The 18,001-nt window shown below is 36.2% G+C and overlaps 1 protein-coding gene across 2 annotated transcripts in view; it reads left to right on the forward strand.

Moving 5' to 3' along the window:
* Positions 1-18,001, forward strand: part of LOC129875963 (vestitone reductase-like) — an 80,782-nt gene that overhangs the window by 35,418 nt on the left and 27,363 nt on the right. For both annotated transcript variants that reach the window (XM_055951227.1, XM_055951226.1), the window contains exons 2-3: positions 16,178-16,696; positions 16,782-16,980. In XM_055951227.1, coding sequence (XP_055807202.1) covers positions 16,178-16,696; positions 16,782-16,980 — 718 coding nt within the window. The remainder of the gene's footprint in view (positions 1-16,177; positions 16,697-16,781; positions 16,981-18,001) is intronic.

Consider the following 18,001-nt stretch of genomic DNA (forward strand, 5'->3'; position numbering starts at 1 on the left):
ATGTTGCTAAAATTAGCATACGAGAGATAAATAATTTAATTGCTCAAAATAATTATTTAATCCTTTATGTTAAAGTTATGGGAGAGCATATTAGTTCCTAATGGTAAACTTGATGAATTAATTATTTTGGTTAAATCCATTAATAAGAATCAACCATCTAATGTTGCTTTCTCTCTGAAAATAACCATACCACATGTAAAATAATAATAGCAAGATTCACTGGTCAACTACGAGGTTGGTGGTATAAATTTTTTAACAAACGATGCTCGTACGACTATCACTTCTTCCATAAAAAGAGAAGCAACAACTGAGGCAGTTATTTCTGAAGAAGGGACATCCCAAAGACCCGTCGAAAATATTCGACAAGATGCTGTTTATACTTTGATTCTAACCATATTAGAACATTTTAATGGTAGATTTACTAACCAAAATGAGACTCTTCGAACACTTCTAAATGGACTCTGATGTAGACATTTAGGCAAATTTAGGTGCTATAAAGACACCTTTTTAAGTCGCATAATGGACTTACCAGAAAGTAATAATATCATTGGAAGACTAAGTTTATCGATGGTATTCCTCCTTTATTTGCAGAAAGAGTTCAAAAAACTCTTAGAGGAACTTATTCTGCTATCCCTTACGATGTCTTTACTTATGGTCAATTAATTGGCACTTGCACTCAAGAAGGATTAAATATATGCAATGAGCTTAAACTAGCTCAACAATTAAAAGCAAAAAGCAAAACAAAAAAGTCTCAATTAGGAGATTTTTGTGCTCAATTTGCTATCGAAAGCCCTTCTCATAAATCGAGTAAAAAATTTTAAAAAATGTCATCGTTCTAGAGAAGATAGACCCTATAGAAAATATCACCGGAATAAAGAAAAATGTGAGGCAAAAAGAACTCACCGTAAATCTACTAGATTTACAAAAAATTATTCCAAAAGAGATCTTAGCAAAATAAAATGCTACGAGTGTGGTCAATATGGGCATATTGCTCCCAATTGTAAATAACAAAACTAAAAAGTTTAAACCTTGCTTAAGATATTCACGATAAAGTTTATGGTTTATTATACACTTCTGATTCAGAATTAGATTATTTCTCTGAGTCCGAATCAAGGACTGAAGAATCTGAAAGTGAAATTGTACTTATTGATTTTTCTGATAATGAGAATGAAATGTTTTCTAAATATGGTGTTAATTGCGTAGGTAATAACTATTCTTGCAAAACTGATGAGTTTTATAAACTACAGTCTCAATTTCAAGATTTGAATATGCATACTATTACTTCTAATAATGTTATTGAACTACTGAAAGAAATTTTTGATGTAGAAACTAGAAGCAAAATCATTAATATGGCTTCTACAACCAGCTCCCAATCTAATAAATTTAAATCTAAAATTGATATTGATTCAAAACCACACTCCCTAATGGAAGTCTTGGCTCGTCTTGATACAAAGACTAATACTACAGTAAGAGATATTTCTTTGGATGATTTAAAATTTAAAGTTGAAAAGCTTAAAAAAGAGATTAAATCTCTTAAACAGAATCAAATGATTCATGATCATAGGATCTCTCAACTGGAGATTAATGATACATATGCTTCTTCCATTAATAAAGGGAAGGAAAAATTACTGATTTAGATCAAAGTGAAGGTGATAATGAAGATTCTTCACCCAAATAAAATTCATTCTCAGGAATGCTTTAGATTGTAACTGCTCATCGATGGTATATTAAATATACCATTCTAATTAATAATGAATTCACCATTACTAACACTGCTATGATTGATAGTGAAGCAGATGTTAGCAGCATTCATTAAGGATTAATTCCTTCAAGACATTTTGAATAAAATACTTATGCTGTTAAATCTGCATGTAGACATACTTTAAATATAAAGTACAAATTATCTAATACTTATATTTGCCAAAAAATTATTGCATTCCTCATTTTTATTAGTAAAAGACCAAATGCATCCTCCAATTATACTTGGAACCCCTTTCATTAACACAATATATCCTTTTTCAAAAATAGATGCAAAAGGATTTACTGCCAGTTATAAAAATAAAGAAATAAATTTTTCATTCATAACTGTACAGTTATTAGAGACATAAATGCTTTAATCCATATGAAACAAAAGCATGTAGATTCTTTACAAATGAAAATATACACTTTAAATATTTATGATACAATAAAATCTACTAAGGTTAAGAAAAAATTAAATTAATCTCTGAACAATTGGCCATTGATGTTTGTGCCGATCATCCCAGTGCCTTCTGGAATAGAAAGAAACATATTGTAACTCTTCCATATGAAGATGATTTTTCTGAAGAAAATATTTCCACTAAGTCACGTTCTTGTCAGATGAACGCTGACTTAGTAGAATTCTGTAAAAACGAAATTGATAATCTCCTACAAAAAGGTTTAATAAAACCATTCAAATCGCCATTATCTTGTACTGCCTTTTATGTTAACAATGCAGCAGAAAAGGAACGTGGTGTACCCAAGTTAGTAATAAATTACAAGCCACTTAATAAATTTTTTAAATGGATTACGTATCCTATTCCAAATAAAAGAGACTTATTATCAAGATTATATGACGCCAATATATTCTCAAAAATTGATTTAAAATCAGAATATTGGCAAATTCAAAATTTTAAAAAACATACTTATGGAACTGCTTTTAATGTTCCTTTTGGGCAATATGAATGGAACGTAATGCCTTTTGGATTAAAAAATGCCCCCTCTGAATTTTAAAAGATTATAAATGATATCTTTAATCCCTATTTGGATTTTATCATCATTTATATTGATGATATATTAGTCTACCCAAAAACTTTTGAAACTCATATCAAACATCTTGATATTTCCAAAAGGATAGTTATACAAAATGATTTAGTTATATCTAAATCAAAAATGAGTTTATTTCAAACAGAAATTAGATTCCTCGGACATAATATCTGTCAAGGTAAAATTACACCTATTCAGCGATCAATTGATTTTGTCTCAAAATTTTCTGATATTATCACTGATAGAACTATGCTTCAAATATTTTTAAGAAGCTTAAATTATATTTCTCCCTTTTATAAAAATCTATCCCAAGATTTATTCCCATTATTTGAACGATTAAAAAAGAATCATAAATCTCTCTGGACTGATAGTCTAACTGATGCTTCTAATATTGGTTATAGGGGGATTCTTAAGCAGGTAAATCTCAATAATAAATGTGAATATCTTATACGATTTTATTCAGGTAAGTGGAGAGAGGCCCATGAAATGTTATGTATTGTTAAATGTGTTTTATAAAATTTTTAGGACGATTTATACAATCAGCGATTTCTGATTAAAACAGACGCTCAATCAGTCAAATATATGTTTGACAAGGATTTCAAGCATGATGCCTCTAAACTAATATTGACTAGGTGGCAGGCTCAATTAGCCCCATTTGATTTTGAAATCCAGTATGAAAAGGATATTGATAATTCATTACCAGACTTCCTATCTAGGGAGTACTTAACAAAATAATTATGCATTATTTTGTAGCATTATTTGATGACAAAACAATTATAACAATTTTAAAGGCTATCTCTTTGGGCGAAGATATTCAAACTAAAATTCTAGACAAAGTCATAGAAAATATTATCCATGAAGAAATGAAATCATTTCACTTTTCTATTCATTCGTATGAGGAAGATAATGATCCTTATTATCTTGATATAAATGATTTCTTTGAATATCATTAATAGTTTATGTTTGCAAATATGGCAGACCCACTATGGTCTATAATTCGAGGGCAGAATAGTAACTGCACCAGAGGCAGGGGAAGATCAGCCCCATCGCAAAGGCCTTCATATAATACATCATCAGCATCTAATAATTTTCTAGTCTTAAGATTGAGAAATAAGAGTTTGATAAACTCCAAAGTTGGCTAAGCATCATCATCAACTCAAAAGGAAGATACTCCTTCAGTAAATCTGGAAGATATTCCAGAAGACAGTCCATTATGTGGACAATTGAAAGCATACTTGGAATCACAAAAACCAAAAAGATACTTTTGCTTCAATCAATAAAGAAATAGATGATAACAAAAATTATGAAGAGGTACCCACGAAAGAAATTATATTTCTTTTAGAAAAATCTGATATTCAGAGACAAGACGAACCATGAAAGATTTTCCAAAGATATTTGGTAAGGGGATTATATTTTTCAGGTGAGTCATATAAAACTCACACATATTATGAAACCATATGAATCAAGCTCGGAAGTGTTGACTTTCAACACTTCACCACAAAAGAGAACGCTTATAACTTCTCAAAGGTAATCATCAAGAAGATTATATTTGTTGAAGAATGGGGAATCTCCACCATGAGTGAAAGTCAAGTTTGTGTTAATAACATGAACATTAACTTGACATATTGGGATTATATTCAGGTCTTTCACAAAGCCTTTTATTACAACAATGATAAACACAAACATACTTAGTTTATAAAAATTTGTGCAAAAATTTTCGATGGAACAATCCCCAATTGGTTTGTTCGATGGTGGACACTCCACGGACCTACAGTAATGGGCGTGATCCTCCTCATTCTTGGAGTAAACCAAGATATCATCTATGAATACAATCACAAACATATCAAGGTATGGTTTAAATACTTGGTTCATGAGATCCATAAAAGCTACAGGGGCATTAGTCAACCCAAAGGACATGACCAAAAATTCAAAGTGGCCATAGCGGGTCTGAAAAGCTGTCTTTGGAATATCACACTCCATCACCTTCAACTGATGGTAGCCCGATCTTAGGTCTATTTTTGACAAACAAGTGGCACCCTGAAGTTGATCAAATAAATCATCTATTCTGGGGAGAGGGTATTTGTTCTTTATGGTGACCTTGTTCAGCTGCCTGTAGTCAATACACATTCTAAGGGACCCATCTTTCTTTTGCACAAATAGGACTGGAGCACCCCATGGTGAGATACTTGACCTAATGAATCCCTTATCTAACAAGTCTTTCAACTACTCCTTCAACTCCTTCAACTTAGCCGGAGCTATTCTATAGGGAGGGATTGAGATAGGCTGGGTATCAGGAAGAACATCAATCCCAAAGTCGATCTCCCTAACAGGAGGGACTCAAGGCAGATCTTCAAGAAAGACGTCAGGAAACTCGTTGACAATCGGAACCGACTCAAGGGGTGGAGACTCAATATTGTCATCTTTCACTCAAAAAATGTGATAGATACACCCTTTAGAGATTAGCTTCCTGGCCCTAAGGTAGGAAATAAACTTACCCTTGGGTACAACAGGACTCCCCTTCCACTCTATGACAGCCTCGTTTGGGAAATTAAACTTAAAAATCTGAGTCCTACAATCAATAGAAGCATAACAGACATAAAGCCAGTCCATGCCAAGGATCATATCAAAATCAACCATGTCCAACTCAACTAAGTCAGCCAATGTATCTTTGTGATAAATTGACATAGTACAATCTCTATAGACTCTCTCAGCTAAGACAAAATCACCGACAAGAGTAGCTACACTAAAAGGCTCAAGGAGACATTTGGGAATTTTATTGAATTTACTAGCCACGTAAGGGGTCACAAAAGATAACGTGGCACCCGGATCCATCAAAGTATAATAGTCAAGAGAAAAGACTCATATCATACCCGTCATGATGTTTGGAGAGTTCTCTTGATCTTGGCGATTACCCATGTCATATAAACGGTTTGTACCTCCCTTCGTGCCTGAAGTAGCGCCCCAATGATCACCCCTAGTCGGTGGTGCGGTGGTAGAATATTGGGCTCTGTTTCCCCTGTTGGACACTCCCTTTGAAAATGATCCATTTGGCTGCATTTATAACAACCAACCCTTCCCGCTCTGCACTCCCCCAAGTGGAGCCTACCGCACTTGCAGCATAGTGGCTTCCCTATCGAAGCTTGAATCATACTAGTCTGGGATTGAGAACCCTGGGGTCTGAAATTCTGGCGACTCTATCCCTGCCGATCATACTTGTTCTGCGGCATAGGTGCACTTGCTGTGGATGAGTCATAGTTGAAAGGCCTCTTTTGGAAAAAGGACCTATTGCCCTTGTTCTGCTTCTATTCATTCTCATGCCCAGCTGACCTTGCCTTCTTGATCATATGCTCCTCTTTGTCCTTTCTCTTCTTTTCTTCTAGCTATTGAGCATACACCATCAATCTAGAAATGTCCATTTCAGAGATCAACAATGCTGCTTTACACTCCTTCTTCACATATCTCCCTAATCTAGAGACGAACTTCCTCAATTTCGACCTTATATCTGAGATCATCTCTGAAGCATACCTGGACAGCTGGATGAACTTCAGTCCGTACTCCTTAACAGTCATACTTTCTTATTTCAGATTCATAAACTCCTCCACTTTTGCTTCCCTCAATTCTCGGGGAAAGAAGTGGTCAAGAAAGGCTCCCTCGAATTCATCCCACATAGCAAGTTCAGCATCCTCACCTCTACCTTGTTCCTATTAGTTATACCAAATATTTTCCATATCCTTGAGTTGATAAGACACCAACTCAACCCCCTCAATTTTCATAGCATGTATAGCTTTCAGAAATTTCCACATGTCATCAATAAAATTTTTTGGGATCTTCATCAACCTTAGAACCCGTGAATGCCAGCGGATTCATTCTCAGAAAGTCTCTAATTCTAGTAGCAGCAGACGGCTCTTAGGAACTAGATCTAAGAGTCGGCAAACTCTGGTTACTGTTCCGGGTAGCCACTAATTAAGTGAGCATAGCATCGCCTCTCGAAATTCTGCCTCTAAAGTGGGTATAGGTGGAGTAGCAGGCACTTGGGGTGCCTCCGTATATCTTGCGGGTCGGCCTCTAGCCCTCGATGGGCGTACCTCTGACTGGCCGTACATTTAGAAGGCATTATCTGTAACGTATAAACTCACTAATTAGAAAGGAGTTTTATAGAGTTTGACTCTATTGCACGAATATAGAGTATGAAAGAAGTGAATCAATTCCTAATATCTTATAGCCTCCTGATTATAAGTGGGTGCACAACACACCCATAAGCAAGACTCTACTAGACATGGCTTCATATACTCCCTAGGACTCTTGAACTCTGTGCTCTGATACCATATTTGTCACACCCCGAGAGGGTACCCTAGACGTGACCGACACTAGAAAGCCATTTCTTGCCTTCAAGCAAACCACCTGATTCAGTCACATTATCATTCAATCATATTCACTCAATGGAGGATTTAATCATAAACACACTATTCATATTATGGGGGCCGAAGGCCAAACACTATCAATTCAACAAAACAGATATGATAAGACTCCTCAAAATAACAGTCCAACCTCCCCACACTCTAGTCTATGAAGCCTCTATCAAAGTCTAGGAGGTGCCAATGACAAACCCATGGGTACCAACAATCCAAATAAAGGAAACTACACAAAACTATATAGGGATCTCAACATCCTTCGGAAACTAGGAGGACTCACCAAGTAGCTGGAAGTGTGTAGATCTTCAACGGTGCGCCGGTTGATGATCGCTAGTACCTGTCTCTGCATCATTTCATGATGCAGGCCAAATGGCATCAATACATAGAATGTACGAGTATGTAAAATGGACGAATAAAATAACATCAAAAAAAAGATCAACCAACTCGGAAACCTCAACTCATAAAGAAGTGACAACTCACTCAAGGGTCCTAAGTCTAAATAGAAATGGTTTAGACGGGATCAAATCACATTCCACTCAACTCAACTGACTTGAAGCACTATCATGACCTAAATGGGAGTTTTTCTTACTCGACAACCATCACTTATGAGCCAGTGATAGTACAACAATCAGACATTGTTGCCACGTTTGTCCATACCTTGCCAAGGCATGAATGCCTCCCTAATCATGGATCCCATAGATTAGTCAAGTCCTATCATTTTACGGCAATAAAATGGGAAAATATCCGTATTTAACGGTTCGATTGGACTATATTCTCACCCGCTTCGATGCTCGATACTACTGCCATGACTCCATGCTCATAAGACTCCCTATAATCATCTTAAACAAGCCCTCACGACTAGTTTCATTTAAGACCTTTCCAACTCATCAACTATATCCTCAATTTAACTCATTCAAGTCACAATGGCAAGTCTCGTTTAGAACCTTGCCAACTCGTCAACTCTATCCTCAACTCAGCTCATTCAAGTCTAAATTAGATATACATTTATAACATCTCACAAACATAACAAACCATTCCTCTCCTCATTTATCACCTCCTTAGGACTCAACACAACCCTAAGAATTTCAAACCAACAACTCAAGAGGAATAACACATTTAAGGAAATTGACACATTCAATATAATCACATGGTTAAGAAAATTAACCGAGCATATTAAAAAACCATCTCCATCAACTCATGCTAATATAAAGGTTTTAGAAATTCTTAGCTGAACAACTTCAACACAATAAGAATCAAATTAATAGAGACAAGACTTATTCAAACATAAACCATATTAAGAAACTCCATTCTCATGGACATCTAACCTCAAAGAAGAGTAGGGCACACGGGTGGACTCAACCCATGCTTTGAGTAGCCTTACATACCTTAAGATGGTTCAGAAGTCAGGCGACCTACTAAGATCGGCCAGCTCCTCTCCATTGGTAGATGGAAATCGATAAACCTATGAGAGGACTCCTCTCAATACAATAAAACTAAGAAAAACGTAAATGAGGGAGACTCTCCCCTTCCATGTCAATACAAGAAGAAAACCTACACTAGTCCTATTCAACTAAGCTACATTAAAACATAGCTAAATTGAAGAACAAGTATATGAAACTTCCAATTTCCATGGATCGAGATCGTTCATTTCATCTTCGCCTTCTTAATCTTTTTCATACCAAGCTTGTCCATGAGATGCGAGTGCTTCATGCAATGTCAGTTCATGTTGTTGCATATTTGGTGACATATGGATGTATTTCATTTGATGAGTCTTCAGTCGGCTAACTTTTTCAAGATTGCTCGACTAACGTCTCCAGTTATCCGTTTAGGTTGTGACTTCTTGAGGTCTGTAGTTGCTACATATGCTATCATACTACAACATGTGGGATCAGTTTGATGTTGCATGATGCATATTGTTGAGATTTTGCTGACTGCTGCTGAATTGTGTGTTGCTTTTGGCTTGTGTTGTTGCTGATGCTATTGAGTGGTTGATGCATATGGAGCTTCTATGTGACCTGCAGAATCATGTTGTTGCTCTGGTATCTGCAAGGGATTTAGGGTTGTTGTTGTGTGCAGGAAATGATTGAAGATCTTCCAGGTAAGCTGCTGCTGTTATAGTACATGGCTTGTGCAACTGCAGCTTGTTAGAGTTTGCAGCTTCTGATGCTCCAGCAACCTGCATAAACAAACAAGCAAACACAAAAGTAGTGGAGCTCTTGTTGGTTCCAACAGTTGCTCCAGCAGTGGTTGTTTGGTTTCCTCATCTTGTGTTGTTGCATTGTTGAGAAACAGCCATAGTGAGTGCTGCCTGTTAGCAGTTGATGGATTTTTTTTCACCTGCACAAAAACAATCAAACAAGTAGGCTTGCACTCCATTGGTTGATGGTGTTCTGCAGATTCCTGTTGGTTGTTGTTGGTGTTGTGTGATTAATGCTATATTTTTTGGGTTCTGGAAAATAGGCTTTGAAACCCTGTACACCTTATAGTGTCGCGCCATGCTAGGGGACAAACTACTGAGTCTTGTTCCAGGCGCGATAGTGGTGCATCGCGCCACTGCGGCGCAAAGCCTATATTCCCAGTAGTTGCAACCCAGACCTAAAATTCCTGTCGTGCTAGTTCATCTTAGGATCGTCATATCTTTTGACTCCGAACTCCAAAAATTACATTCTTGGTGGCATTGGAAAGAAGACTCGACGACCTTTAATTTAATAGGTTATGGGCCACCCAGATTGTTCTCTTTCAAAAGGTAGGGTCGTTAGAAGTCGACCTCTTATACAAACTCATCCTAAAACATAGTCACGATGAATCTTTTGGTCTTAGCTTAGGCCTAGGGGTCCTTTGTGACCCCACATCATCTCTAACACTACTCAATTTCTTAGGGACTCATCTTAACTCATGCATATACTTCACAATACTCGAGTTCACCCCTACCCATACACAAGAAGAGTCTGAATCTTAGGGAAATATTTTGGGGGGTGTTACACTGATGTCTGGCAATCACTGGTAGAGTCCCTAGGAGGAGTGAAATACTGTGTTATTTATTGAGAATTACTCCAGGAGAAGTTGGGTGTGTCCAATCAAAAGAAAGGCAGATATGTTTTTGGTTTTCAAAGAGTTCAAAGCGCGGGTGGAACTTGAATCTGAGAAACAGATCAAGTGTTTGAGGACAGATAATAAAGGAGAATACAGTGGTGATGAATTTTATAACTTCTGTAAATAAGAAGGTATTAAAAAGAAGTTCATGGTGGCATATACTCCACAACAAAATAGAGTAGCAGAGAGGATGAACAAAACCTTATTGGAATGGACAAGAGCTATGTTGGTAACTACAGGGTTGGAAAAACCATTCTGGGCAGAAGCAGTCAAAATCGTATGTTATGTGATCAATCAGTCACCATCAATTGCAATTAATCTGAAAACACCAATGGAGATATGGACAAGAAGACTAGCTGATTATTCTCTCTAACATATATTCAGAAGTCCTACTTATGTTATGTACAACACCCAAAAAAAAATGAAGTTGGATCCAAAAACCAGGAAATGCATTTTCTTAGGGTATGCTGATGGAGTCAAAGGGTATTGCTTGTGGGATCCCACTGCCCGCAAGGTGGTAATCAGCAGGAATATTGTATTTGTTGAAAACAAGATACAAGCAAAAAAAGGTAGCACTTCGAAAGAAAAATCAGAGACTACTATAGTTGAAGTTGAAGAAATAGAAGAACCTCTAGTTTCTTCTGTGGTAGCACCAGAGCACGAAGAACAAGAGCAAGCTGAGATCAAAGCTCCACAAATTCGATGGTTAACTAGGGAGAGAAGAGAACCAGCTTGACACTCAGATTATTTTATAGAGGGCAATGTTGCATACTGTCTATTAACATAGGATAAAGAGCTTTCAACTTTTTAAGAGGCTATGAAAGGCCAAGAATCATCTCTGTGGATGGAAGCAATGCGAGAAGAATAAAACATGGAATCTTGTTCAATTTATATAAGAAAGAAAGGCCATTGGAAACAAATGGGTCTACAAGATCAAACGCAATGGTAATGATCAAGTAGAGAAGTATTGTGCAAGATTGGTGGTGAAAGGATTCGTTCAGAAAGAAGGTATAGACTTCGATGAGATATTTTCTCTGATGGTTCGACTCATAAAAATTCGAGTGATCATGGTGATGTGTACAACATTTGACTTGTACTTGAAGTAGTTAGATGTCAAAACTGTATTTCTTTATAGAGAGCTTGAAGAAGAAATTTACATGCTCCAATCAGAAAGGGTTTTGAAGAACAGGGAAAAGAGAACTTGGTTTGCAGGTTGAACAAATCTCTATATGGTCTCAAAAAGGCGCTGAGATGTTGGTATAAGAGATTTGATTTCTTCATTGTAAGCCTTGAATACAATAGATATAATTCAGATCCTTGTTTTTATTACAAGAGATTCGGTGATGATGATTTTGTTATTTTGCTGTTGTATATTGATGACATGTTGGTAGCAGGGACCAATAAAGATCGTCTCAAAAATTTAAAGGCACAGTTGTCTAGAGAGTTTGAAATGAAGGACTTGAGACTAGTAAACAAGATTCTAGGGATGCAAATTCATCGAGACAGAAATAATAAGAAAATTTAGCTTTCTCAAAAGAACTACTTGAAGAAAATCTTGCGATGCTTCAAGTTGCAAGACTGTAAGTCAATTTCTACCCCACTTCCTATTAATTTCAAGTTATCCTAAAGAATGAGTCCTAGAAATGAAGCAGAAAGGATGGAGATGTCTTAAGTACCGTATGTATCAGCAATAGGAAGTTTAATGTTCATCATGGTATGTACAAGACCTGACATTGCACAAGCAGTAGGAGTGGTTAGTCGATACATGGCAAATCTTGGTAGAGAGCATTGGAATACTGTTAAGAGAATCCTGAGATATGTCAAGGGTACCTCAGATGTTGCAATGTGTTATGGAGGATCAGACTTTACTGTTAAAGGTTATGTTGATTCAGATTATGCAGGTGATCTTGATAAAAGCAAGTCCACCACATGTTATATGTTTACTCTTGCTAGAGGAACTGTAAGCTGGGTTTCAAAACTGTAATCTATCGTGGCTATATCTACGATAGAAGCAGAATATGTAGTAGCTACATAATCTAGCAAAGAGGAAATATGGATGCAGATGTTATTGGAGGAGCTCGGACACAAACAAGAGAAGGTTGCTTTGTTTTATGATAGTCAGAGCGCTTTGCATCTTGCAAAGAATCCGATATTTTATTTAAGGACAAAGCACATACGAGTTTAGTATCTCTTTGTTCGTAAGAAGGTGGAAGAAGACAGTGTGGATATTCAGAAAATTCACACTAAAGACAACCTACCAGATATGTTTACAAAGTCGATCATGTCACGCCCCGGGAGGGTACGCTAAATATAACCGGCACTCAGAAATTATTTCTGGCTCCCAAGCAAACCACATAGCCTGATCACACATCCGTTCCTTCATTCAATCAGTGGAAGATAAAAAAAAAGAGATTATTCGGTGGACAACTCAAAACATCAATCTAACTCAAAGGATAAAGGCCATGGGCCAACAAATCAACTCTAATATTTATCATTAAAAATAGTTTGACAAGAATAATTTAATAAAAGAAATACTCAATCGACCCTTCACTATCTAGTCTATGAATCCTCTATCACTACTATCTAATTGGTGCCAATGACATGTTCATGGCTACCTCAATTCAAAATAAAAAGGGCTAACTCGATGCAAGAATGATATAAGCGATGTCCTTCGGATGTAGGGAAGGACTCACCAATACGCTGAGTGTGTATAGATCCTCAATGGTGATTCTATTGACGATCTCTTAAACCTGTCTCTGCGTCATGAAACAATGCAGATCCAAATGGACGTCAGTACCTGAAATGTACGAGTATGTAATATGGCAGAATGAAACATACCTCAAGGAAGAATAACGTTGGTTCAAATATCTCCGAATTAGAAAGATAAGAGAGACTCAAATAAGGCGTCATAAGTCTAAAGTAAGAATACATTTTTAGACAAAGACCAATCACACATCATACAATCCAATACAATCATACACAATACAGTTCAATCCAATCGTATACCATCTAATTCAATCCAATCGTATACAATTGGTTCAATCCGATCATATACGATCCGATCCAATCCAATCATATACATTTCCATCATACACTATCCAATCACATATCATATAATCCAATCCATCACACATCACCTAATCCAATCATATACAATCAACTCAACAATCAACTCAAAGGACTCAACTCAATAACTATGCAAAATAAATTATGCAATGTTTTACAATTCAACTCAATCATCTACAATCACATTCAAACCAATCATATCAAGCACAATCCATTCAATTGGGAGTTTCTCTAACCGACAACCATCACCATATGAGAGAGTGATAGTACAATAAGCCAACGTTGTTGCCGCGTCCGTTCATACCTTGCCAGGGTATGAACGAATCAACCAATCATGGATCCAATCCAACTAAGTCCTATAATGTCAGGACAATAAAATGGGAAGCATCTGACTTTAACGGTTCCATCCCCTCCTACATTTGGCGACGTAGTTTATTGGTTCGAGTATGGACTATACTCTTACCCAATTCAGTGCTCGATACTCCTCCCAAGACTCAATATGCTCATATCTATCAAGTGAGTAAAATACTCAAAATACTCATTTAGTCTCATTGGACTCTTTTCAAAACTCAAATCAAATCTGGCCTCATTGGACCTTCTTTCAAATCGACTCATCTCAAATCATCAAACTCTTCTTTTTAAATTGATACCATCTCAACTCAATGAATGTAGAAATTATTATATGCATTTAAAATATAATTCCAACTCCTCAACTCTACCTCAAAATAGACATTTTTATGTAAAAATGTTCAACTCATTTATACTCAAAATACTCATGTTCAAACTAATTAAAAGACTTTTCAAACTCAACTCATGCTTAAACTCTTTTTAAATCATAGGTGAAACTAATAATTCTTTAGACTCAAAAGAGTGTGTAAATAGTTTATGCAAAAAGGTTCACAAATAATTTATTTAAAGCTCCTCCTCAAAAGATTCTTTATTTTCAAAATATTCCTAAGACTTCAATCAACTCAAATTATGCACATCACATACCACAAAATCGCATTAGACTCCAATCCACTTCATCACACAACATGCTCATCAACATAACCTCTCCATTCTCATCATTGTCAAATACCATTATTCACATCTTTATCAAACATCATCATCACATCATCATCATCATCAAACATTATCATCACATCATTGTTAAATATCATCATCACATCAATCGTCAAACATCTACTCTAAAATCCTTATTTCAGTCCTATGTTCAATTTATGGATGCAAAAGGACATTCTTAACTATCCAATTCATTCTTTTCATTCCAATCAATACACATATACACAAAACCATCCACCTCAACTCAAGACAAATTATGACCAAAGAAATCTCATCTTGGGTTCATGTGAATGAAACATGAATCCATACTCTCAACAAAACTCAACTCAAGAATATCATCAACATCTATAAATCTATATACAAAGATACATTTGTAGTCAATAATATGAAAGATATCTATTTAGTAACTCAATTCATTAAAATCATCAACCAACCAATAGTATCTAAAAACATTCTATAGTTTAGGAAAATTTTTAAGAAAACCTTCTTAGAAGGTTCAACTCTTTCACAACTCCTATCCAACACATCAATGGGCATATGGAAGAACTCAATCCATATTTTAGGTTAGCCTTTCATACCTTGTTTGAAGACTTTGAAGAAACCTTGATGTTAGGTCTTCAATGGAAGGCTTGAATTCTTGAAGCTCTTGAAGGCAATTTTCGTTGGAGAAGGATTTGGAGAAGAAGAAGAAGAAGAATAGAGGGAAAGATTTAGGGATTTTTAGAGAGAAGGAGGACTGAAAAATAGTCCCAAAATGTTCAAGGATAGGGTATATATAATTAGGGAAAAGTCCAAGTTATCCCTCTTCAAAAATCTGAAAAATTGGGCAAAAACCTTGTTGGCGCTATAGTGGCGCGTCGCGCCACTGCAGCACCAAGACAAAATAGGCTTAAAACTCTGCACATCTAATAGTGGCGCGTCGCGCTAAGCCCCAAACTACTGAGGCTATTTTCTGGTGCTATAGTGGCGTGGGGCGCCACTGGAGCGCCAAACCTAAATTTCGCCCAAGTTTGAAATTCCTGCAGTACTAGTCTATAGTAAAATGGCCATAAAGTTTGACTCCAAACTCCAACAATTTCAATTTTCATGGCGTTAGAAAGAAGACTCAAAGACCTTTAATTTGGTAGGTCGTGGGCCACCCATTTCTTTATATCCTAGGAGATATGGTCGTTTGAAATTGACCCTTATACTAACTCATCCGAAAACTTAATCGATTGGAGTTCTTTGGACTCGACTTGATGTTAGAGATCCCTTATGACCCCTAAACACATCTAACACACTTCAAATACTTAGGAATTAATCCTAACTCATGTGTAGAATTACAAGTCCTCCATTCCGAGTCTACCCACACGTGAAGAAATGTTCGAGTCTTTGCGAAACAATTTTCGGGGTGTCACAGATCAACAGTAACAAGTTTATATGGTGTCGATCTTCTGTTGGCCTAGTAGAAACGTAACATTTCAGTAATTGGGTAGAAAGGATAGTGTGAAGACTTAATTGATTCTCATAGTAAAATCCTTCTACTCCGTGGTTTTTTCCATCTATCTGTTTGAGGTAAAATTCTCGTGTCCAATTTATTTTCATTATTTATTATCATATCAAACTTTAGTTGTAGTGCTTCTTCCCCCAACACCCTACTCCTACAATTAATTTATGTCATTGTCCGGTTACAATTATATATTTTTAGCCTAACTTTCATTGAATTTATGTCATTGTCCGGTTAAATTATATATTTTTAGCCTAACTTTCATTGATTGTAGATCGCAAGAAAGATGTGAGCTACCTCACAAATCTCCAAGGTGCACAAGAAAGGCTGCATATTTATAATGCTGATCTACACAAACCACAAAGTTTCAACACAGCAATTGAAGGCTGCATTGGGGTATTTCATGTTGCACATCCAATTGATTTTGAGAACAAAGAAACTGAAGAAACGATAACGCAAAGATCAATTGATGGGACAATAGGTATTTTACTGGCATGTCTCGAGTCAAAGACTGTTAAACGTGTCGTGTACACTTCTAGTGCAGCTACTGTTTTTGGTGGAAATTCCAACATAATCGATGAAAGCTCGTGGACAGATGTAGATCTTATAAGAACCTCAAAGGCTTTTGCAAGTTCTTACACGATTAGCAAGACATTAACAGAAAAAACAGCTCTGGAATTTGCTGAAAAAATTGGTATCGATCTTGTGACTGTAATCCCAACTTGGATACATGGCCCCTTTATTACTCCTCAAATTCCTGACTCTGTTCGTTCATCCATGGAAATGATTCTTGGTACGTCTTAAAATATAATTCAGTATCATTGATTCTCATTTTCTCAATGTATATTCTACTTAATAGTAGTTGCAAATTTGTGCAGGTCATGAAAATTATACTATGAGTTATCCTCCAAACATACCTTTTGTACATGTAGATGATGTGACAAATGCTCACATCTTCCTTCTTGAAAATTCTAATGCAAAAGGAAGGTATATTTGCTCAGCTGTTGAAATAACACCAGAAAAGCTAGCTGAGTTTCTTTTGACAAGATATCCTGAATTTCAGAAACAAATTACTGAGTAAGTACAAAATCTTTCCTTAACTTTCATTGATTGATTTTTTTTTATTTGTTTTCCTTTTTAGTTAAGGAGAGAAAGAAGAAAAGTGAAATATTAAGAAATTATATTTTTTTTTTAAAATTGAGGGTGTTGCTTTCCTTCTTCATTTGCGCTCTTATAATATCAACTTTTAAAAAAGTAACACTCAAAGTATAATGTATTCTAACAAAAAGTTAACGTATAACCTATAATAGCTATTTAAAAATACAATTTTCTTAAGTTGAGTAGCCTAAAGAACATGACATATTGCTCTCATAAGCTAAGCAATGCATATTTCAGTTCCTTATTTCAGAAGGTCAAGTACAAGGAAAATCGACAAGCCTAGAAGGGCAAGACCCTTTCCTATGTAACTCCGAACATAAAATTGGGCTAGTGGGTGGTTACTATTGAGGTGGAGGATCTAAAAACACAAAGAAAATACTGGAAAGTTGTTCTTATCACGGGAGATACACCTTACATGATGAGTATAGAGTTACGAATGCATGAAGATTCGCAAAGAAGCCCCGAATCCTGTCTCATGACGATGGATGTATTATTTTCTAATTTGATACCCAAGAGGAATATGATAAGGTGTTGGTGGGACGACCATACACGTACCATAAAAACGATCTACAATCCCTCTGTGTGTGACATTACCTGGGGTACCAGTAGGGTATTATTCATGTGAAACTTTGAGCAAGATTGTGAGGATTTTGGGAAGCATATGCACACTGATAGAATGACTGTTGCAATGCAGCGAATATCTTATGCTCAAATTTTGGTTTTGGTCGATGTATCCCAACGACTACTAGACTCTGTAGAGATTGAGACTCTATCTGATAGCTTTTACATGGGTGTGGATCGACTATGAATGGAGACTCAAGTTCTGCAAGCACTATATGTGATTTGGCCACTTGGAAGATTGGGTAGAAAAAGAATTACTTGACACGATTGGGTAGAAAAAGCAGGTGAGAAACCTATCACTAATGGTGAGCTTGAAAAT

The sequence above is a fragment of the Solanum dulcamara genome, chromosome 12, assembly GCF_947179165.1.
Source record: "Solanum dulcamara chromosome 12, daSolDulc1.2, whole genome shotgun sequence".
Taxonomy (NCBI): Eukaryota; Viridiplantae; Streptophyta; class Magnoliopsida; order Solanales; family Solanaceae; genus Solanum; species Solanum dulcamara.